This window comes from Carlito syrichta, unplaced genomic scaffold, assembly GCF_000164805.1.
Source record: "Carlito syrichta isolate Samal-C Ts95f unplaced genomic scaffold, Tarsius_syrichta-2.0.1 Scaffold307032, whole genome shotgun sequence".
NCBI classification, from domain to species: Eukaryota; Metazoa; Chordata; class Mammalia; order Primates; family Tarsiidae; genus Carlito; species Carlito syrichta.
Window position 1 is genome coordinate 125574 of NW_007251128.1, and position 24815 is coordinate 150388.

General features: G+C 40.9%; 1 protein-coding gene across 1 annotated transcript in view; it reads left to right on the forward strand.

The window, feature by feature from the left end:
* Nucleotides 1-24815, forward strand: part of ARMC9 (armadillo repeat containing 9) — a 138059-nt gene that overhangs the window by 72729 nt on the left and 40515 nt on the right. Inside the window, exons 17-19 of the mRNA XM_021715385.1 lie at nt 1429-1503; nt 7202-7292; nt 12511-12566. Coding sequence (XP_021571060.1) covers nt 1429-1503; nt 7202-7292; nt 12511-12566 — 222 coding nt within the window. The remainder of the gene's footprint in view (nt 1-1428; nt 1504-7201; nt 7293-12510; nt 12567-24815) is intronic.

Here is a 24815-nt window from a genome sequence, read left to right on the forward strand (position 1 = left end):
TACTGGGCTCAGGTGATCCTTCCGCCTCAACCTTCCAAGTAGCTGGAACTACAGATGCATGCCACCATGCCTGGCTAACAAACAATATTCCTAGAAAAAAGTTGCATCAATATGATAAAAGTTCAATATAAGTTGATAAGTAAAAGTCAAACTATGCAACAGAAATAAAGGAGAAAGGATATACATAGTCCATTTACAGAATAGTGATTTATGATGGTTTGTAACATGAGAAGATGTTCAATTTTGCTAATAGTCCAGAACATGAAAATAAAAACAACTGTAGGATGCCTTTTTTAACCCATCAGCTTGGCAAACATTAGAAGTGCTGATGAATCCAGTGCTGAGGAAGAGTGGTGGGAGACGAGCCTTCCTCTGTTAATATGGAGGGCACAGCTTACAGTCTACTGAAAAGGGACCTCCCTATCAGGCACCTGCCATGTACCATGTCCTGTGTGTGCTGGATGTTGGGGTTACCTTGAGTAAAAACTGGGCCCTGTCCTCAGAGAGCTCATAGTTAAGGAGACATAAATATGAATTCAAAAGTACACTGTGCAATAGTGGAGGTATGTACAAAAAGCTGAGGTGAGCATGTCTAGGGGATTCAGGAAAGGCATCCTCTGAGACACATCTGAACTAAGTTCTTAGAGCTGAATCAGCTTTCCAGACGGATGCATGTGTGAAGAGCATTCCCAGCAATGAACAGCAAGAACTACGCTGAGGCATGGAACAGCTTGGTGTGGGGGATCCCTCAAGAGGTGTGGAAACTTCATGGAGGCAGGGAGAGAAGAACAGAGGGAGGGAGTTAAATAGAGACCAATACTGGAAGGATTCTGTAGCTGTGCTAAGGAGTTAGGCCTTTCTAGGTGCACTCTATGGAAGGTTTCTGAGATGGGGAGGAAGATGATTTGGCCCATGTTATAGACTTTCAGCAATGAAGTCATGGCTGGATTAAAGAGTAAACATTGAAAATAGAGAGATTAGTTTGGAGATATGATGTAACCAGGGTCATGCATGATGATGTCTGAACAAGGACAGTAGCAGTGGATATAGGAAAGAAAGGTTCCTATCAAAGATGACTTGAAGACCAAGCATAGAAAAGTGAAGAGAGAGGAATCGACAGTGACTTCAAAGTTTCTAGCCTGAGTGATCAGAAGGGTAGAATGAGTTTAATTAAGCAATGAAATACATATAGCAGGAGTAAGCTTTGGAAAGGAGTGATGAATTTGGTTTTGGACTCTCAAATGTAGCTGTCACTTGGACATGCAGATGGAGATGTCTGTCATCTCAAAACATGCATCCTGGAGCTCAGAAGATCTGTGAGGTGGGGTTGCCCATTCTCCTCATCTGTTCTCCATTGTGGTGTTTGATATAGAGTTATACAGTATTTGATAACTTGCAAATAACTGGGTTTTTTTTCTCCCCTTAAAGATACAGCCATATGTGAATGGAGCTCTGTACAGCATCCTTTCTATCCCATCCATTCGTGAGGAAGCAAGAGCAATGGTAAGAAAATATGCTTGAGAAATGTGTGGGTTTCTATCAGTGCCACAATTCAGAGCTTTTGGATTAAGGACCTCAGTTGGGCTCCATGGAAGGGCTTCAGATGGTGTATGAATGCCCTGAAATTATATGCAAAATGTATTTTATGGGGAGTCTATAGCTTTTATTGAATTCTCAAGAGGATCCCTAACTCCTAAATGGTTAAGAACCTCAGTGTTAGAAAGTCCCCAACCGGCATATTTTTGCAAAGTTATAGATATTCTGATGGCAGCAAATGCACCAGAAAAGCTGGAAAAGATTATAAAACTGCTTAGGACCTAGTTTGATTGGTAAATAGTAAATTCAGTATTTAATGTGTTTACATTAGTACTTATATTTGAAGTAAAAACAGCCTCGGGTGAGTAGTCTCTTAATTTGAAAGGACAGATGTTTCTAGATCTAATCAGCAAAACTGCTAGAATTTTGTTCTTTTTCCTTATACCATGTTAAACCAGGTTAACAATGTGAGTATTAAATGCTACAGTGAAGGGATTAAATATGTTGCCACAGTCCAAATAATAGGCTAAGTTCTGACTGAGACCAACAAAACATTCTCCCAATTGGTTTTGCTTTCATAGAAGAGTTACTGAATTGGTCATCTAAAATTATATCAGCAGTCAAACCAGAGACAAACTTAAGAACCATTTGATGTGATCACACTAAACAATGAACTTTAATTGCCTACTGCTTTTAAATTTAAAAATATGTTTTTTCATTGCAGAACAGGGAAAAATAAAACTTGATGAAATTCTGCATTATAGTCATTGAGGTGAAAGAGAGGGGTTGTTAATCGAGGCAAAGGATAGAGAAAAAACATGTAGGCTGAAGAGAAAGAGTGGAGGTGACATCAAATCCAAAAGAGTGAAATGCAGCATGGAGGGAAAGGGCAAAGGGGGGAGAAGGCCAGAGGGAATGAAGCCTGGGGACAGGGACCAAGTGAGGAGGAAAGTCACAAGTTGCTGGACATGAGGGCAGGATGGCCTTTAGATATCATCCAGCCCAAGAAGAAAAGAGACGGAGCTTCAGATATCTGTGCATCAACATCAGGATGTCTAGCAAATACCCAATGGGAGTTCCAGAAGGAGAGGAATGTGAGAAAATAGGACAGAAAAAAGGTTGTGTAAGGAAGGGAGAAGTTTGGTGAAAAACATAAACATAGCAATAAGGTATCTAGGAAACCTTCAAATGTTTGGTAATTAAACAGCACACTGTACTATTATCTATTGCTGCATAACAAATTACTCCAAAGCTTAGTGGCTTAAATTTTGTGTAAATTTAATTTACAGCAATGCACCACATAACAACTTTTCAGTCAACAAAGGACTACATATATGACAGTGGTCCCATAAGATTATAATACCGTATTTTTATTGTACCTTTTCTATATTTAGATACGTTTAGACTCACAACTACTTACTATTGTGTTACAATTGCCTACAATATTCAGTACAGTAATATGTTGTACAGGTCTGTAGTCTAGGTCATACTATATAACCTAGGTGTGTAATAGGTTGTACCATCTAGGTATGTATAAGTGCACTCTATGATGTTCACACAATAATGACATTGCCTAATTTCTCAGAATGTTTCATCATCGTTAAGCGATGCATGACTGTATTTCACAATTTCTGTGAGATAGAAGGTCAAGAGCAGATAGCTAGGTGGTCCTAACTAAGAGTTGCTAAGGTTATAGTCAAGATGTTAGCCAGGGCATCCAAGGCTTGGTGAGGCCTGGAGAATCTACTTCCAAGCTTACTCTGACAAGTTTCAATTACTTTCTGACTGTAGGCTGGAGACCTCATTTTCTTTCCACATGGGCTTCTCCATAGGGTTTTTGTCAACATGATGATGCTCATTTCAACCTTTTAATAAGAATGGAAAACTGGAAGCAACATAAATGTCTCGTAATAGAGGAATTGCTGATGAAATTATGGCTCTTTTGCTCAAAATACTCATAGCTATTAAAGATGATAATTAGGAGCCGGGCTTGGTGACTCAACCTGTAATCCCGTGCTTTGGGAGGCTGAGGTGAGTGAATTGCCTGAGCCCGCAGATTCGAGACCCGCCTGGGCAACTTGGTGAGACCTCATCTCTACAATAAATCAAAAGTTAGCTGGGCGTGGTAGGACGCACCTGTAGTTCCAGCTACTTGGAAGGCTGAGGCGGAAGGATCGCTGGAGCCCAGCAGGTCGAGGTTGCGGTGGCCGGGAGCAGCCACTGCACTCCAGTCTGGGCGACGGAGTGAGACTCCAACTCAAAAAAAATAAAATAAAAAAGATAATTAGGAAAAGCAGTATGGAAAATTTTATTTTACTGTTTAATGAGGATAAAAGCAGAATATGTCATTATAAGGATATGTGTGCTTATGGAAAATGACAAAATATAGAAGATACATAAAAACTATGTTAGTACCAACTGCTATTATAGTGGTTTTACAATAACATTTTTTAAAAACAGATAAAATGATAAATGAGTCCCCTGAGGCCCATTTGAACTTTAAGAAACTGCCCAGGTCTGGGGCTAGAGAAGAAAACAGGACTCCACAGGCCTCCTGCAGCTAGGCTGGAGTAATTGTCAGCCATGGACTGTGTGTGGCCTGGCATCTGGAACCCAGCAAATAGTCCAGATGCTCTGCCAGTTATATCATGACTAGAGGAAAATATTTATATACACCTGAAATCAGTGTTTGAATTTCTAAGGAGAAAATTTCCCTTGAAGACTTCTGGTGATAGAAGATTAGACTGTTTGGGATGAAACAAAATAGAATGTGATGGAGAGTTGAATTGTTGAGAGCAGTGATAGAAATGAGGCTCAAATTAATTGGACTTTATAGTGTTCAGAGCACATTGTCAGGCTTGGTGAGAGATACTTTATCTTACTTAATCCTCTCAAAGTTCCCTTGAAGGAGTGATTGTGATTGTGTCCATTTTGCCGCTGATAAAATTAAGGCTTAGAGATGAAATCCTCTGCATGGGGCTGCATGGCTGGCAAGAGGCCATGCACTGTGTTTTGGCTCCAGAGCTGTCCATGCCTGTGCTGCAGCATCACTCCAGACTTGGGACTTTAACCTAATGAGACATCTGGATCTAGGCCTGACAAATTATTTTCTTTCCTTAAACACTATAGATACAAATATAGTCTTCTGTGTGGTTATCTTTATGAATTGTCTTTAAACGTAACTAATTGGCAAGAGTATAAGTTCCTTATTTCTTTACTTTTTGCACACTGCTTGTGTTCCCATTTGTATGCATCTTGCTGATATACAGGTACCTTTTATTATTCCTTTCCATCTACCTGGACATTGTTATTTGTCATGGATTATCTAAAATTACAAGTTATTTCTTTCACAACAGTTATTTTTATGATTATTTATATAATGTGGATTAAACATGACCTAATATATGTGATTTTGAACAAAAATAAATGACATTTTTCTCTGCAGAATTTTCTACTAAGAAAGCTTCTTCAAATAATCCTCCTTATTACAGAGAAGAGTTTATGATTTTTTTCCCAAATGACAACTAAGCTAGAGATGTATGAAAGAGAGTAAATGAGAATAAAAAGATCTTTAAGTATGGGAGCAGATAATCGCTTGCAAAAGTAACATCTGGGAAGAAAAGGTAGAAGAGAGCCTGAGTGGATAATTGGTAAAAATTTTCAAGACATTGACATTCCTAAACTAGTCAGCAGTAGGTCTGATCTTTGCCACTTACGAGTTTATCACACTGCTTTTCCTTAATAATACTTTCCTTCCCCTGGCCCTTACCTTGGGTGGAGACGGAGAATAGGGCAAACAACTGTTTTTGAGATAGACATAAAATTCAGCTCTCCTGGCAGTGCAGGACCAAGGCAGTCGTTAGTTGGTGATTGTCTCTTTGGTAAGATAAGCCCAGACGAGGTGTCTGACTGGTCTCACAGTAACCTAGGCGTTGCCGACCATACTGTCCCTTGACTCAACAATACGTTTCCAGAATTATTCCTTCCTTCCAGGCCATTCCTTTACTGTCTCTTCTGTGTGCTCACATGTCTCTGCCTCCCAACTCACTGTAACTCTTCCCTAAGGCTCTGTCCTGGTGCTCTGCTCTTCTCATTCTGCTGCACTGGGGAATTGGTTTCAGCTACCAGATCTCTCTTCTGAGCCACACAGCAAACACAGTCTTGACCATTTATCGAGCATTTACTATGTGCCAGCCATTGAACTAGATGCTATTTTTTCAGTATAATTTACAAACAGTGAAACACATAAGACTTATAGGTATAGTTCAGTGCATCTTGACAAATTCATATAGCTACATAGCTAACACCCAGTTGCATACTTTGTCTTAAAATTTCATGCCAACTCAAGTTGACAGTCTCATTTTATGGTTGAGGAAACAGGTTGGGAGAAGTGAAGTAATTTGAGTAAGGCAACACATTAAATTCATGGGGAGCTAGGTTTACAATCCAAAGTACATTTCTGATTTAACCTTTCTATGTTGAGAACTCAACATGTTCAAAGCTATACTTTACACTTCTGTGATTTAGTTAGAGCTATTGATTCTAAACTGGCCTACATACAAAAGGAACTTATTGGCTCATGTACCCATCCAGGATAAGCTGCAAGCACAATTTTATTAGGATTAATATGTCACTAGATCCATTTCTCTGCCAGCACCTCTGGACTCTGTTTCCTCTGTTTTGGGTTCAGTATTAAACACACCTTCCCCTTCCCCTTATGGTGGCAAGAAGGCCTTATCAGCTCCAGTTGTACATACTCATTCAAATCCTGCCAGAAAAGAGGAGGGAGGGACACTGTGTTTAAGTCAGTATCTTACCTCTATACTTCCCTGGAATTCTGTTGGCCAATATAGAAAATTCTGTTGGCAGTGAATTATAATAAAGAAAATAATGCATAGTGTAGTGACTTTATAATTTGTTTGATAGAAAGTGTCTGTTTAAAGAAAGGTTTTATTTGTTCATTTACTTCTCTAAACATATGGTTTCACTTTTCAATGATCATATTTGGTCCTAAAATCCAGAAGGCAATTTGTAAACTTAGGGAAAACACAAGAAAGAAACCAACTCCCAAGACTACATGTTGCCAAAACTAAAGGCAATATTATGCAATAAATTTTACAGTAGTATTTTTTGCTAAGTGAGTTATAATTAAGTCAATTAACTAAGAAAATAATTTCACTATGAATTATAAAAATAACAAAAAAAGTTTAGTACTAAGCAGAGGATTTGTATTATACAGATCTTCTTCCTCTCCCCCAAAATTATTTTTTGGATTAGATGAAACTGCCTCATTGAAAAGTAGTTTCTGGTCGGTTACAGCAGCTCACACCTGTAATCCCAGCACTTTGGGAGGCTAAGGTGAGAGAATTGCCTGAGTCCAGGGGTTCGAGACCAGCCTGGGAAACTTGGTGAGACCTTGTCTCTACAATAAATTTAAAAATTAGTCAAGTATGGTAGTGTGCACCTGTAGTTCCAGCTACTTGGAAGGCTGAGGTGGAAGGATCTCCTGAGCCCAGTAGGTCAAGGCTGTGGTGGCCATGAGCATGCCACTGCACTCCAACCTGGGCAACAGAGTGAGACTCCAACTCAAAAAAAAAAAAAAGAAGAAAAGTAGTTTCCCCAAAAATAATGAAATGTTAATGGTTACTCTCTCCGGTGCTTCTAGGGAATGGAAGACATCCTACGCTGCTTCATCAAAGAAGGCAATGCTGAAATGATCCGCCAGATAGAATTTATCATCAAGCAACTTAATTCTGGTCAGTTTAATGCAAGAATCTATGGTCTATCTTTTGAATCATTCACATGTGTTAGAAAGATACATGGACATATTTAGGAGAACTTGTCATAGTTTGGCATTCATTCAAGAGGGTCTTAGAGAGATGGGAAACCCCAAGTAAACCCATAAACAAAAGTTCAGCAGGTAGTCAAGACCAGATTGTCCAAAGATTAACATCTCTTATCACACTTTAGTCATACAAAGAATTTAAAAGCAATTGCAGAAACCCTTCCCTAACCTTGTAAGCTCTCTTTATATGGCCCCTCCCTTTCCCCTCCTAAATCCTGCCCCACTATTAAGGGTGGCTTTCCCAGTGTCCTGGGGGCAAACTGTGAAAACAGATGCCAATCTTTTAGCACCACTGTAGAAAATGCTATCTTCCCATATTTATTCATTCATTTCAGAAAAATGTATGCTGCCAACCACAGTGTGGAAAGAGGCAATGGGATCCCCTTTCTATTCCATTACCATAACAACCCATATCCCATAGTAAGCAGGAGAGGAAAGCCATGGAAGCCTCCATGGAGCAGGGGTGGTGGGAAAGCTCTTGGCTCTTTCTATAGACTCCTCATACCTTTCACCTGCTGGAGGCACCCTGCACTACCAGCATCCAGGGCTAGATTTGTCACTTAGGTCTCTCCATGCCCTTCCCTGACACCCAGCAGTCCACATCACTGTATGTCTAAGTGCATGAATCCTGCTCAGCACACAAGCAAAAGATAAAGCATGAATCTCGTGATTTCAGGCTACAAGTCAGCTGCTTGGTCAAGGCCAAGCAAACGGGAGATGCCAGAATTCCCCAGGTGAACCTTCTAGCATGTAGTTCACAGGTTGGCTACACAGGGCAGTCACTTGGGGAGATTTTATGTTTTGTTTTGTTTTGTTTTGAGTTGGAGTCTCACTCTGTCGCCCAGACTGGAGTGCAGTGGCCACTCCTGGCCACCGCAGCCTCGACCTGCTGGGCTCCGGTGATCCTTCTGCCTCAGCCTTCCGAGTAGCCGGAATTACAGGCGCGTGCTACCACACCCGGCTAATTTTTTTTTTTAATTTTATTGTAGAGATGAGGTCTCACCTGCCCAGGCGGGTCTCGAACCCGCGGGCTCAGACAATCCACTCACCTCAGCCTCCCAAAGACACGGGATTACAGGCTGAGCCACCGAGCCCAGCTTGGGGAGATTTTAAAACCCTCAAGGCAGTGCCCCTTCTTCCCCACCAATTACATCAGAATCTCTGGGGGGGAGGAAATTTAAAGTATCTAGGTGATCCCAGTGTGCAGCCAACATCCCTGCCTGGGATGCAGAAACGAGACTGTTCCAGGGGCTTCTGTTCAAGAGGAGGGGACCAAGGGGAGCAGCTGGAGAGCTTCACCATCTTGGCTCCCTTTCAGGCTGGGTGCCCATTTTCCATGTGAACATCCTCCCCTTTGGTTTTTATGGAGCAACTATAATTCATCCCAAATTCAGGTGGGCAAAGAACAGAACTTTGTTTTTTTGCAACAACTTCATTTCTGACTCTGAACTCCCATTCTGACACATTTTTAAAAAATGAAATGAGGCCAGGTGCAGTGGCTCACACCTATAATCCCAGCACTTTGGGAGACTGAGGCAGAAGGATTGCTTGAGCCCAGTAGTTGGAGACCACCCTGGGCAACATAGCACCATCTCATCTGTACCAAAAAAAAAAAATAAGCCAGGTGTGGTAGCTCATGCCTGTAGTCCCAGCTACTTGAGAGGCTGAGATGGGAGGATCTTTTGATCCCAGGAGGTTGAAGCTGTGGTGAGCCATAACGGTGCCACTGTAGTCCAGCCTGGGTGACAGAGTGAGACCCCCCAACTCAAAAAGAAAAAGAAATGAAATAAAACCTGAACCTTAGTCCTGGCCGAGGTTGCTCCTCTGCCTTCTCTGGGTGGGCTACAGTTTGGAGGCATTGTTCCCTGTCTGCTCCATAATCATTAGCTACACCAATCCTCCCTCCCAGGGCAGGGGTTCTCTGCACATTCAGGGTCGCATTCAGGCTAGAAATCTTCTTCAGGGCTTCCTGTGTGTTTCAGTCCATTGAGACACATCCACATTTATGTCCTTGTCTTCCCTCCTCCTTGGCAGTCAAGAAGCAGGATGCAGGCCCCCTTTGCTCTCTGGCCCAAGAACATTTCTTTCTTTTTTTTTTTTTTTTTGAGTTGGAGTCTCACTCGGTCGCCCAGACTGGAGTCCAGTGGCCACTTCTGGCCACCGCAGTCTCGCCTGCTGGGCTCCAGCGATCCTTCACCTCAGCCTTCCAAGTAACCGGAATTACAGGCATGTGCTGCCATGCCCAACTGATTTTTTGATTTATTGTAGAGATGAGGTCTCACTGCCCAGGTGGGTCTCGAACCCACGGGCTCAGGCAATCCACTCACCTCAGCCTCCCAAAGGCGCGGGATTACAGGCTGAGCCACCAAGCCCGGCGAACATTTCTTCCTTTTACATAAACCTGGCCCTTGGAGTAGCCTGCTAGAGTGGGATGAGAGAGGGAAAAGTTTAAACTTTTGTAAGGGATGTGTTTTGGCAGAAGTTGTCATGGGGCAGAGCTAATGCTTTATAATCCTGGGTGTTCTGAAAGACTTGGGAAATACCTGCTCAGCTCAGTGAGTTCTGTTTAAATAAAAAGGACCTAAAGTATTTCTCTTTCCATCTCAAGTATCCAAGTTATTCTGTGTCTGTAGGCTAGTGGCAGGACCCCAAAGATGGTTACTCAGGAGTCTGCTGCTTTGAAACAAAATTCAAAAGTGAATTGGATGAAAGAGCGCACACACACACACACACACACACACACACACACACACACACACACACAAATACCTTATGACATGCATCACCTGCATCAAATAAAAAAGAATCCTAGGAGAGGGAATGCCTGGAGATCTTCCACCCAGTCTTCATCCTCAAGTGGAAATTAATAGCAGAGTGTAAATTGTTGCTAGTTTACCGGTTCTTAAGATGTATGAAATGGCAATGCTACCATCTTTATTTAGGATATTGGCTTCCTTGTTTTATTTTAGTAAACACAAAAACATCTTTGAGTTTTCACACATTCAAGCCCAATCTCAGTCCTCTATCACTATTTTTCCTAGTATCATTTTAAGGTCTTTAAGTATGAAAATTCAAGTATAATCGCACAGGTAGGGAAGAACTTCTCTGGTGAGGCCTAAAAGAAAATTCCAGCTGGTGACATGGGCAGTACTGCCAACAACAACAGTGGGAGGTTTGTTCCCTGGCTCAGGCCTGGACCACAGCTCCAGCCCTCAGTGAGGGGAACCAGCAGATACTAGCTGGTCACTGAAGAGAGGACAGACCCCAGCCAGGTCACTGGGCAGAAGCATGGCAAAAAAGGATAGATTCTCCAGTCAGGTCCTCAGGAAAGGAATGGTACCAGTCAGCACCATGCCCTGTTAGTTATCAGAGTGAGGGTACCTCCTAGGATGTGCACCGACTCAGGCAACTATGTGGGAGACAGTCATTCCAGAGAGGAGGAGCTGAGGTCCATACGGTACTTCAGTTCTTAGAACTGGATTATTCTGGGTAGTGGGATGAGTCTGAGCCAACAGGTAAAGAGATTATGGGATCCGGGAAAGGGAAGCTGGGCAGAGGGAGGCAGAGAAAGAGGAATGTGGCTGAACTGTATGTGGCCTTACAAAATGGCCAAGAGTCTTTTAAAAAAAAAAAAAAAGAGGATGTCCATATTTGAAAGTGAGAGGTTTATAATTGGTGAATATAGCAGCATATCCTGAAGGTGGAACGGAGTATGCTGTTTAAGGGTAGAGAATGGAAGTTAGGTAATTAAACTTCAGATGGTGAAACATCCTCATGCTTGCAGAGTAGCATTTTGGACTAACTCGCATTCCAAGACAGTGATGTACATGGAGGCAGCAAACCCTGGTGAGGTAGGAACTATTTGGGGTCATGCTGGCCTTGGTCCAGTGAAGTCAGTGGAGTCCTTCCCTGCAGATTAAGGGCTGTGTAGAGGGCATGGGGTGTCCTGGGGTTTCCACATAGTTCCTCCTAAGAAATGGTTTGGCATTTGATTAAATGTGGGTACAACTGCTTGCCACCTTTCCAAGCGTGCTGGGTGATCTCTTCAAGTATGGACTTTGGTTTTTTCTTTTCTGCTATTTCTTGTTTGACTTCCTTTCTTCTCACAGGCTTTCTTTACCTTCATGGCATCTTTTCAAGGTACGAGTGGTAATAAGGAAAATATAGGGATGAGTAGGTCAGCTGCTCTGTCCCCAGGGACTTGCCATCAGTACAGTGGGTGACAGTGACCATTCATTCATTAGTAAGCAATGAGCATCCAGGAGTGGTATTCTAGATAAAATGCTGAGTGTGTTCAGGGAGGTAGAGATGACTGCTTAGTGAAGGGATCAGGGAAGGCTTCATGAAGGAGGAAGTAACAAACACCTCTGTAATGCCTGCTTTGTGCCTGCCCTGGGCCAGGTGCTTCAGTTCTAATATATTACATAGTCCTTCCAACAGCCCTGAGAAGTAGGTGGTATGATCCCCAGTCTACAGAAGAGGAAGCAGGGGCTCATTCTTTCTCTGATTCCTTTGTGCTACTAACTTATTACTCCTTCGTAAAGTCTTTGAAGATCTAGTGAACCCCAGAGCCTTCAGAAACCCTACCTACCCTGACCACCACCCCTTCTGCCCTGGAAAAATCATAGTTTAGAAAGAGACACAATTTAAATCTCGGCTCTCTGCCACTTACTGGGAGTACACTCGTGAACAAGTTCCCCTCCTCTCTGTGCCTCCACTTATTTGGAAAGTGGGGATAATAGTCAACAAAATCTTTGTAAGGATTAAGTGCAGTGACACGTACAACAGTATCTAGTACAATGCCTAGAAATAAATATTCATTTACTTTCTTTCCTTTAAATTCCCCTCAAATTATATGTTGGCTTCTAATTTTTTCGTGTTGCTGTAAATGTGTTCTGATAAAAATGGAGAGATTTACTGTTTAAAATTGCTTAGGGTAATATCAAACTACAGCCGAAATAGTTAGGAACATGAAATGGTTGTGATTAGGAATGGTGAGGAGAATGATTATTTTGATATTACCTAATTCTCATTAAGGTGTTTGTGTCTCTGCAGTGGCTGAAGGATTTCATTGACCAAGGCTTTCACCATGTTTCTTTATTCATTGATTTTCTTTTTTTTTTTGGTAGAAGAACTACCAGATGGTGTTCTTGAATCAGATGATGATGAAGATGAAGATGATGAAGTAAGTTGAATGCTCTTGACATTGCATAGAAAATTTGTCCCAAGTTATTTTGAGTCTTTTCCTTGCCTTGACAAGTTAATATAGAAATGGAGAATTTTTTATTCCTACTACATTATTTCTCACAGTTCTGTGAGTTGGCTAGGTCTCAATTGGGGTCTCATGTGGTGCTTCAGTGTCCAGGCAGGCTCTCATCCTTCAAAGTCTCTCCAAGTGGCCTCTAGTCACTTAGTAATCTAGCCTAGACTTCTCTGCAGGTTGGCAGCTGGGCTCCAAGAGAGAAGTGTAAGCTTCTGGTTCTCTCTGGGCTCAGAAGTCTTAGAACATTACTTCCACTGCACTCTGCCCAAAGCATATCACAACACCAGCTCAGATTGGGAGATGGAAATAAACTCTACCTTGTGATGGAAGGAACTATAGGAGGGTGCAGGGATAGGAAGACCATATTTAAACACTCTACCACACTTCAGTGTGTTCACTGCAGACAGCAGAGATGCAACATTACACATCATTAGGGTTTATGGGAAGTTGAAAGATGGCAGTTCTTCAACATGAGTTTTTGCTTTGAAGGGGCATGAGCCTCCACCCATCTTTCTCATGGGTGGGAGTGTTGGGCATGGAGGCATGTGTCGAGAATCCCTGGGATGAGGAGTCCTAGGTTTGGTTTGGAGCTGACAGAATCAGCCACTTTACTCTGTTATTTGCATTTTTTCCTGAGCTGTGAAAAAAATCCACTTGCCTGGTGTTTTAGAGTGTAAAGGTTCAGAAGTTAATGTGTGAGTCTCTGTGAAATGGTGTAAAGAATGGTGACTTGGGGAATATAGATCGATTTTCATATGGCAAGCTTTGTACTGGTTTTCCTTTAGAGACCTAGAAATAACATACCTGTTGTCTTTTCTGGTAATATGTGATTGCCTTCCTTCAATACAGTGGGGAGCAATTACTCCTGAAGTGAATGGTGGAAGATGTTTCTGTTTGTGGGCAGAGGGAGCATTCACTCCAAAAGATGTTGGAATATGTAGTCTCTCAGTTTTAAAAGTGTGTAAAAGCCAGTTGTGTCTTTTTTTAATCACTGATGATATCATTTAGGGGCGATAGTCATTTAAGAGCCCCTACCAAAGAGGACCTGTCTGCGAAAAGATTGTTGCTCAGCAGATAGCCTCCTTCCCTGCCATTTTCATCATGAGCTGCAGGTGGCACCAGTGGGTGTTCTTGCTGGCTCCTCCTGCCTTGTCAGGCAAGTGCAGAACTTGACCTCCACAGGGATCCTGGCCATCATCTTCTCCAGGCCCCTTTGTTTACAAGGGTGGATCCAGAGGGGAAAAACACCAGCCTGAGGTTACACCAAGAGTGGATGACAGTAAAATCTGATTTAGAACAGGGTCCACTGACTTTTTCCGTAAAGGAGCCTCTGCTTCAACCATTCGGTTCCACCACTGTAACACAAAGCAGTGACTGATGGAAAACAAGTGGATGAACATGGCTGTGTTCTATAAAACAATTTATGGACACTAAGCATTTGAATTTCATACAATTTTCATATGTCATTAAATATGTTTTCAAATGTTTAAAGTATAAAAATCATTATTAGCTCACAGTTCTTACAAAAACAGGCATCTTGGCACTTGGGCCATTGTTTGCCAACCCCTGGGCTAGAACTCACCTCACTAACTCACATCATCTTCTCTTGACTGCAGTAAGTCACCACCTTTGTGCCTAACCCTTGAGTACTGTTCTAAATTGCAGGTGAGTTAATATTTTTTTATTTTTATTTTTTTGAGTTGGAGTCTCACTCAGTCGCCCAGACTGGAGTGCAGTGGCCGCTCCCGGCCACTGCAGCCTTGACCTACTGGGCTCCGGTGATCCTTCCGCCTCAGCCTTCCAAGTAGCTGGGGCTACAGGCGTGCACTACCACGCCCGGCTGATTTTTTTATTTATTGTAGAGATGAGGTCTCTCCAAGTCGCCCAGGTGGGTCTTGAACCCTCGGGCTCAGTCAGTCCGCTCACCTCAGCCTCCCAAGGCATGGGATTACAGGCTGAGCCACCGAGCCCAGCTGAGTTAATATTTTAAGTATTTGGTTTCAAGAACTTTTTGTTGTTGTGTCCAGAACTTCCTCTCAAGATCTATTTTTCCCCTTCCTGAGTCGTTCTTGCTTTGCTTTGTTTTTGCTATTAATCCTTTTGTTTTTGTCTTATAAATGAAGATTCATTTATTTCAGCTGTCCTGATTAATGATGAACTTCAGTTTTTGAAAATTTTCCTTTGGAACTAATTGTAGCCTACTATAAATGTATAAGTATAGAAATTTTTCTTCAGTTTTCTGGACATTTTGCTATTCTGTGCAGGTTTTTAAAAAGAGGTTGATGTTTGAAAATATTTGTTGTGATAACTAGAATTTTCAGAAGATTCCTAGAAGACATTTAGTTGGGAAATTGTAAGAAAAGGATCTATTACTTGGGGCCAAAACATGACTTTTTGGGATGAACTCAGGTCAGCAGAGGGTGGGCTGTCCCTCCCTAGCGATCACACAGTATATTATAAGTGTTAGTGAGGCCATCCTGGGTGTGATCCATCTTGTCTGAATTTTACTCAGCTTTCACCAAGGGCAGACATTACTTCTATAATTGCCTTTTAAAGTTGAAAGGAGGTTGGGCTCAATGGCTCAGCCTGTAATCCCAGCATTTTGGGAATCTGAGGCATGAGGATTGCCCGAGCCCATGGGTTTGAGATCCACCCGGACAACTTGGCAAGACCTGTCTCTACAATAAATCAAAAATTAGCCGGGTGTGGTAGCATGCGCCTATAGTTCCAGCTACTTGGAAGGCTGAAGTGAAGGATCGCCAGAGCCCAGCAGGTCGAGGCTGTGGTGGCCGGGAGCGTGCCACTGCTCTCCAGCCTGGATGACAGAGTGAGACTCCAACTCAAAAAATAAAATAAAATAAAAATAAAGTTGGGCGGGCTCGGGGCTCACCTGAATCCTGCGCCTTGGAGTGAGGAGGGGAAAAAATAAAGTGACAGATCTTAGGCTAAAGGAAAATGTCTAAGAATCCTTTGGAGACCATAAGGCACTATAATTGGAATGTGGTTATCACCTCCAAGGTGGCAACTCTGAAGAAGAGCAAAATTATTTTTTAGATGTTACAGTTCTACCATATCTTGCTTAGCAATATAAAAAAAAATTAAATTTAATATTTAGACCCACAACACAGGTAATGAAACCATTTTCAGTTAGCTCCTTAGTGACTCTAAAGATAAAATGGCTCTGTTGGGTTGAGGCAAAGACCCGGGTCAGTTATCCTCAACTGGCCTCCCATTGAACTGAAATCTGTGCACTTATTGTATCTACCACTACTACTGCCTGCTCTACGGAAACTCTCAAGAGGACTCCCTCCTTCCCTAGGCAAAATTGAGTTTTTCTCTCTAACGTCTAAAGATGTAATGACTTGATTTACTGTGTTAAAGCTCAGTTATATCTGAATGTACATACATTTATATACTAAAATGAAAATATGTTAAGGTAGAGCTAGAAATATTTCTTCTATTTATGGGTTATATGCTATAATGGCAAATGAAAAAAGGAAACCATAAAGTTATATGAAAAGTATTTCAGAAAAAGCAAACATATAAATACACATGCCTGTGAATTATAGATGTGCTTATGTAGCAGAAAGGTGTGGAAAGTTACACCCTCTTTGTTGACATTAGAAACTGCAGGGGGGCAAATAGGAATGAGGAAGTGTGTCTGGAGGTGGAGAAATCCTTGATCAGAGCAGCCAGCCCCTGCAGAAGCAGAGCTGGCAAGGGAGAAGTGAGAACAGGACACTTCTATTCTCCATTTGGTGGCATGAAGTCAATTTCTGTGTGTTTCTGTGGGTTGATGAACTGAAAGCCACACTAGAGTGGCTTGAGGAGCAGGTGGGAAGTGTAAAAATGACACTAGTGTCTACCACTGCTTCCAGAATTTGCTTGTGCACAGAAGAAGGGTGATGGTGACTGAAGGGGACATTTTTGTTTTGCCTTGTTTAAGACTGGAGGAACCTAAGCATGTTAAAACACTGATGGGGGAAGGGTGCAATTGAGAGGGAGAGGCTGAACATTCAAGACAGAAGGACAGAGGATGGCATCGGAAGGACCGTTGTTTTCATTATTTTCTAAATTATTCCTTATACTCTCTGTAGACTCATTTAAGCCTCCAGAGAAACAAAACCATCAGTAGATAAACTTGAACAATACACTGGAGAGAACGGACAATGACAACTGGTATTTAAGCGTTCAAATGCATCTCATTCAGCACTTTGGAGAATTTATTTTTATAAATAAAAATAAATTTTGAAGAGTTTATTTTTATATTAAACATATATAATATGTTACAAATGGCCAGTGGTAAATCACAAGGCTCCAGGAACCTGGTCCCAGTGTTCTCATCCCAAATGGCTCAGGTTTCCTTATTAAATATTATAGCGGGTTTCCTTGTGTCTAACTAACAAGTGGCTTCATTAAGTGGAGATGAAAGACTTTCCTGTGCTGTTCTAGAAGACTAACTTTAAGACAAATATTCTCCCCTCTTAACAAAATAGGATTAAGTGCCAGGTGTGGTCAGCCATGGACATTGACTTGCTGGTTGCCATGTAAGTGACAATCATATGCTCAGCAGTTTCCGTCTGTACAGACTTCTCAAATGTAAGAGTTGTTCATTTATTTATTCAGCAAATATTTGAGGGACTCAAAGTAACACTGTTCTAGGAAATAGTGGGAAAGGGATACAAAAGAAATCTGAGAGGCTAGGCGTGGTGGCTCACTCCTGTAATCCCATCATTTTGGAAGGTTGAAGCAGGAGAAACACTTGAATCTAGGAGTTAGAGACCAGCCTGGACAACATAGCAAGATCCTATCTCTACAAAAAAATTTAAAAAATTAGTCAGGCATGGTGACATGTGCCTATAGTCCCAGCTATTCGGGAGGCTGAGGCGGAAGGATCAGTAGAGCCCAGGGGGTTCAGGCTATGGTGAGCTGTGATTGTACCACTGCATTCCAGCCTGGGTGGCAGAGTGAGACCCTGATTTTAAATAGATAAATATTTTTAAATAAAGAACCCATATCAAAAATTATTTTTATCCTGTTAATTAAAATGTATTGCTCTATTTTGCATTTTGTTAACTTGATTTTCTGATTGTTTACTCCTATGTATAGAAATACAATTATTTTAGTATATTGATCTTGTATTTTACAACCTTACTAAACTTATTAGCTCTAAGAGGTTTTTTGTTTGTTGTGGATTTGGGGGGTGTTTTGTTGCTTTTTTTTTTGTTGTTGTTTTTTAATGTGGATTCCTTAGGATTTTCTGTAATAAAAGTTGGTATCATCTGTGAATAGAGATAATTTTACTTCTTACTTTTCAATCTAGGGATATTCTTTATTTCCTTTCCTTGCCTAATTGCACTGGCTAAAGCCTAAAACGATGTTGAATAGAAATGATGAGAGTAGGCCTCTTTTGTCTTGTTTCTGATCTTATAGAAAACATTTTTAGTCTTTCCTCATCTGGTGTGATGTTAGCTGTGACTTATTTTTATAGATGCTCATTCTCAGATTGAGAAACTTTCCTTCTATTCCTGGTTTTCTGGGTGTTGGATTTTGTCAAATACTTTTTCTTCATCAGTTGAGATGATCATTCTTTATTTTTTCCTTTCATATAATTAGTATAGTGTATTAATTACATTGATTGATTTTCATACTTCCCTATTTCTACTGGCATCCGGCTTATTTTGCACTTTCAATAGCTTCTTTAACCATGCAGGATTTTGTGTTATGGATTGTCATTTGGAAAATGTTGGTTTACCAAGTTTTGCATTTCATTATACAATATCAAACAAAAATTGTATTAGTTAATATTGCCACCAGTTGCATCAGTACTGGGACGCTATCGAGCTTACAATGGCAGACACAGATTTCTCAAAATTCTTGTATTTTCTTGAAAGTTCAAATTGTATTATGGCTAACAAATACTATCAGTTGTTTTCCTTGAAGGGACAGACTCACTTCATTAATTTTCGAGAATATATCTGCCGTGTACCCAAGTCAAAATAACCAGTTTGTCTGTCAGTCATTCTTTCAAATTAAAATGTTATTCTTTGAAATAAAATAGCTTACAATTCAATCTCACAGGTGCTGTTCCTCAAGATGACCATCATGCTTTAATGTAGCAGAAGTGCTTTATCTGTACATTCCATTTTGTTACATAGAGCATTAAAAAGATGGACCACAAGGGTTGAGATTTTAAAAAATTAATTCCTGCTGCTTCATCAAGGACATCCTTAAAGGAAACTCTATCCATTATCTATCATCTATCTATCTATCTATCTATCTATCTATCTATCTATCTATCTATCTATCTATCTTTCTCTCTATCTACCTGCCTACCTACCTATCTATGTACCCATCTGTGATAGCAGTGAAATACAGTGACTACTACTGAGAGTTTGGTACCACTGCTTTGGTTTGTGCTAAGGCACAGCAGTTTTACCCATCATTGCTTTTGTATCATTAGTGTAAATAGCAACACAGTTGTTTCAGGATAAGCCATGAAAGTCAATAAAGGTATTTAGCGCTGTAAATATTTCAGCCAACATCACTTATGTTTTGATACTAAGCATTCACATAAAAGATTTTTGATGATAGGTACCACTGATAGTGGATAAATACAAACAAAATAGCAAGTCCAGGCATAGTTCTGCAGATGAAATATTAACTCAGCATTAATGTTTGCAGCCTAATCTGTAATTTGTCAGGTCACTGTTTTATTGAAATGTGGCTCTGCTGTGATTTCTTTTGCTAATTTTCCATTTAGCAGGCATTCAGCAGTGTCGGCCAAACAAGACTATTGTGACAATGCAGTAACTTAAAGCTTTTGCAGTGGCTGTGCTTGTAAAAATCTAGGGGGAAAGGATAATTTTAGTTTTATAGAAAAAAAAGGTGGTACAGAGAATTTCTGTGTACCTCTCATGCGGTTTCAGTGGCCTTTTAATTTCTGGTTTGAAAAGTGATAAACAGATTTTAATTTTTCAATTTTAAAGCACTCATCACATCTTGTTTAAATATTCAAATCTTTTTTCATTAAACTCTTAATGATCAGTCTCAAAATTGCACTCCAGCTTAACTGACGTTATATTCAAATATGTTCTATTACCTAAGTCACGATAAAGTAAATTACTGATACCTATAAAACTGAGAGAAAGATAGCTTTTGTCACTTTTATTTTTTATTTCCAGTTCCATCTAGCTTCTTTGGGATAGACTCCTCTCTTCCATGAGTCAGAGAACTTTCCCTCCCTCACTACTTCCTCCTCCCCCACCAACTAGTTGGGATTTTGATTTAGACTGCATTAAATCTATAGATCAATTTGAGAAGAATTGGTATCTTTGCAGTCTGAGTGTTTCATTTCATGAGGATAGTATGTCTTCATTGTTTTAGGCCTTTTTATACTGTGCTTCAAATCTAACTTAAATACTTAATGTATGTGGCTTGAGTCACGCCATTTCTCTGTATTCATATCCAAAGTCATTTGGAGATTAATAAATTCAAATAATACATTCAGATGTGAATCAGTTGAAGAAACTAATTGGTAGACAGTTGGAACAATATAATGGCCAAATTAATACTTTTTTGAGAATTTGAACAACACAGGAAGTTGACTCCATCATAGGAAAACTACCTACAAAAAAAGCCCAGTCAGCTTTCCAGCAGAATTCTACAAAACATATAAGGAGGAGCTGATACCAATCCTACTGAAAGTATTCCAGGTGATTGAGAAAGATGGAACTCTCCTCAAGTCATTTTACAAAGCTAACATCATACTGATACCCAAACCAAGCAAAGTTCCAACAAAAAAAGAGAACTACAGGCCAATATCCCTAATGAACACAGATGCAAAAATTCTCAACAAGATTCTAGCAAATCAGATCCAACAACACATCTCAAAAATCATCCACCGTGACAAGTAGGCTTCATCCCCAGGATGCAGGGCTGGTTCCACCTCCACAAGACCATAAATGTAGTTAAATACATTAACAGATGTAAAAACAAGAACCAGATGATTATCTCATTAGATGAGGAAAAAACTTTTGATAAAATCCAGCTTCCCTTCTTGGTAAAAACCCTCAAACGCTTAGACATAGAAGGAACATACCCCAAAATAGTAAGCACCATCTACAATAAGCCGACGACCAGCATATTGCTAAATAGACAGAAACTGGAAGCATTTCCCCTGAAAACTGGAACAAGACAAGGCTGCCCACTCTCACCCTCTCTATTCAACCTTGTGTTGGAAGTCCTAGCTAGAGCAATCAGATGAGAGAAGGAAATCAGGGGTATCCAAATAGGAAAAGAAGAAGTCAAGTTATCCCTCTTTGCTGACAATATGATCCTATACTTCGAAAATCCTAGAGAATCTGTCTAAAGCCTCCTTGCATTGATAAAGGACTTTGGCAAAGTCTTGGAGTACAAAATAAATGTACAAAAGACAGTCGCATTCTAATACACCAACAACAAACAGGCAGAGAACCAAATAAAAGCACAATCTCAGTCACAATAGCCACACACACACACACAAAGAAAAGAAAAGAAATATCTTGGCATCTTCCAAACCAGAGAAGTGAAAGACCCTTACAATGAAAACTACAAAACACTGCTCAAAAAAATCCAAGAAGATACAAACAAATGGAAAAATATCCCATGCTCATAGATAGGAAGAATCAACATTGTTAAGATGTCTATCCTACCAAAGGCAATCTACAAATTCAATACAATACCCATTAAATTACCAACATTGCTCTTCTTAGCAATAGAAATGACGATATAGAAATTCCTATGGAAACATGAACGACCACGAATAGCCAAAACCATCCTTAGCAAAAGAAGCAAAGTGGGAAGTATTACATTTCCAGAATTCAAACCTTGCTATAAGGCTACAATAATCAAAACAGCCTGGTATTGGTACAATAACAGGCATATGGACCACTGGAACAGGATAGAGATTCCAGAAGCGAAACCTTAATTTCTCAACCAACTCATCTTCAACAGAACCTCCACCAACAGCCACTGGGGAGAGGAGAACCTATTCTGTAAATGGTGCTGGGAAAACGGACTGATCACATGCAGAAGATTGAAACAGGACCCCTACCTATCACCATACACAAAAATCAACTCTAAATGGACCAAAGACCTAAACATAAAGCATCAAAGTATAAGAATCTTAGAAAATGCAGGGAACACCCTTACAGAAATCAGAGTAGGCAATTAATTCCTGATCAAAACCCCAGATGTCCATGCCATAAGAGATAGGATAGACAAGTGGGACCTCATTAAACTGAAAAGCTTCTGCTTCTGCAAAGCAAAAGAAACCATCAAGAGAGTGGGGAGACAGCCTACAGAATGGAAAAAATATTTGCCAACTATATATCTGACAACAGCCTAACATTCAGGATCTACAAGGAACTCAAACATGCCAAAAGGAAAAAAAAAATCCCATTAAAAAGTGGGTAAAAGACATGAATAGACACTTTTCAAATGAAGCTATATGGGCAGCCAACAGACACATGAAAAGTGCTCAGCCTCACTAATCATCAGAGAAATGAAATTCAAAACCACATTGAGATACCACCTAACCCCAGTTATAATGGCCATCATTAATAAAACAAACAACAACAGATGCTGGTGAGGATGTGGAGAAAAGGGACCACTTCTACACTGCTGGGAATTCAAACTAGTTCAACCTCTATGGAAAACAGTATGGTAATTTCTAAAAGAACTAGAAATTGACCTTCCATATGACACAGCAATTCCCCTACTAGGAATATACCTGGAGGAACTCAAATCATTTTTTTTAAAAAAGATTTCTGCACACACATGTTTATTGCAGCACTCTTCACAATAGCAAAAACATAGAAATGGTCATGCTGCCCATCGAAACAGGACTGTATTTCAAAAAATGTACATATACCTAATGGAATATTACACAACCATAAAGAAGAACAAACATGGACTTCACAGCAACTTGGATGGATTTAGAGTCTATAATACTCAGTTATCTAGCACAGAAATAAAGAACTGAGTACTATATGTCCTCACTCATAAGCAAACCCTGAACATTTACCATAATACATATAAGAAAGGGATTGGCAGTAACAGGAACTTCCAGGTGGGGGTGGGGACACAATATTAATAAGGGTACCTGATCTGAAACCAGGCAAAGTGGGGACCGAAGGGAGGCCCAAACTTTACCTGTATGATATCCACTTGTATACCTAATCCTAAATTGTACCCCACATCCTTAAAATGAAATAATAAGAAATATATAAGAATTTGAGTCAAGAAATAGAAAAGTATAACTGTTATGATGGAATTGTGATGAATCATGGCATGACACAGCCAACAAAGTGAAAACAGAATTAGCTTGACAGGGGCTTGAAACTTGTATAAATCTTGAGGGCAAGAAGCTAAGTCCAAGAAGATGGGCTAACTAAGACAGGAACAAGCAAACTGTACAAGTAATCAAGACTAAAGATCTTCCAGGCTGAGCTCGGTGCTCAGCCTATAATCCCAGCAGTTTGGGAGGCTGAGGCGAGTGGATTACCTGAGCCCACGGGTTCGAGACCCGCCCAGGCAACTTGGCAAGACCTCATCTCTACAATAAAGCAAAAGCTAGCTGGGTGTGGTAGCGTGCACCTGTAGTTCCAGCCACTTGGAAGGCTGAGGCGGACGGATCGCCAGAGCTCAGCAGGTCAAGGCTGCGGTGGCCGGGAGCATGCCACTGCACTCCAGTCTGGATGACAGAGTGAGACTCCAACGCAAAAAAAAAAAAAGGATCTTCCAAATGAGGATTTAGGACTCAGGCAAGGAGAAAATAAAAAATTACAACAATAAGGGAGGTACCCAGCAAGGATCTGAACAATGAGTCTTAAACAAGGGTAGAGACAGTGATGCTTATGAGAGAGCAAGGGTTTTGTAGTCTTAGAATTCTTCCTTTTTTTTTTTTTGAGTTGGGTTCTCACTCTGTCATCCAGGCTGGAGTACAGTGCGATGATCAAAGTTCACCATAGTCTCAACCTCCTGGGCTCAGGCGATCCTTCTGCTTCTGCCTCTCAAGTAGCTGGGTCTGCACGCACGCACTACCATGCCTGGCTAATTTTTAAAATTTTTTGTAGAGACCAGGTCTCGCTATGTTGCCCGGGCTGATCTTGAACTCGTGGCCTCAAAATAATTCTCCTGCCTCGGCCTCCCAAAGTGCTGGTATTACAGGTGTGAGCCACTGTACCCAGCCCCTTCCCTCCTTGACCTGAGCAAGGTGGCCCCAGCACAGATATGGAACTCTAGGAGTTCAGGGGCTGAGTCATTGGCTTGCTCTGATGGTGCTTTTCTAGAGAACACCATGCAAACCACAAAGTGCCCTTGACCTTCTTCTCTCCTGCCCTGGTGTTCTCTCTACTCTGTCTTGATTTTGCATGGGAACAGCTCCTCTCCATTTTTCTTGAAGGGCTAGTTCTTCTAGGCCTGGTGACAAGCCATGTTGTTAAAGTACTTTCTGGCTCTTTGTTCCTTTAAGAAATATTGACCTCTCCATCAGTATTCAAGATGCTCCCACCCTGGCTTAGCTTGGTAGGAGACTTGGAGGCACTTGGGACAGGCTTGGAATGAAAATTGCATCCTGTTGTCAAAGTAGCAGCACTCTGGAAACTGTTTTTGATTACATGACTTATGTCTGGTCTCTCTAGGACAGCCAGGAGGCCAGTGAGTTCATATCTTTCTCTTTTGTCTTATCGGTTCCTTCTGGTCCACTGGCATATGCACATGTTCTCCTGAGGAAATGAAGCTGGTCAGGTCAGGAAGGACAATATGGCTGGTGGGTAGGTCTGTGGTTGACCCTCCAGGTAGCTGCAGAAGGCTCAGATGCAGTAACCATCTCATGTAGTTGACTGTCACAGGAAGGCTAGACTTTAAAACAAAAAAGCAAACAAACAAAAAACTATTTCCTAAAGCATCGAGGTAAAAAGCAGAAAACTGGATCTTGTTCTTTTAAACCTTTTTTCCATATCATTAATTTTCAGGGTAGAGCCTAGACACATTTTACCAACATGTGACCCCTAGATATAAACAATAGTATCCAAGCCGGGCTCCGTGGCTCAGCCTGTAATCCCGCACTTTGGGAGGCTGAGGTGAGTGGATTGCCTGAGCCCACAGGTTCAAGACCTGCCTGGGCAA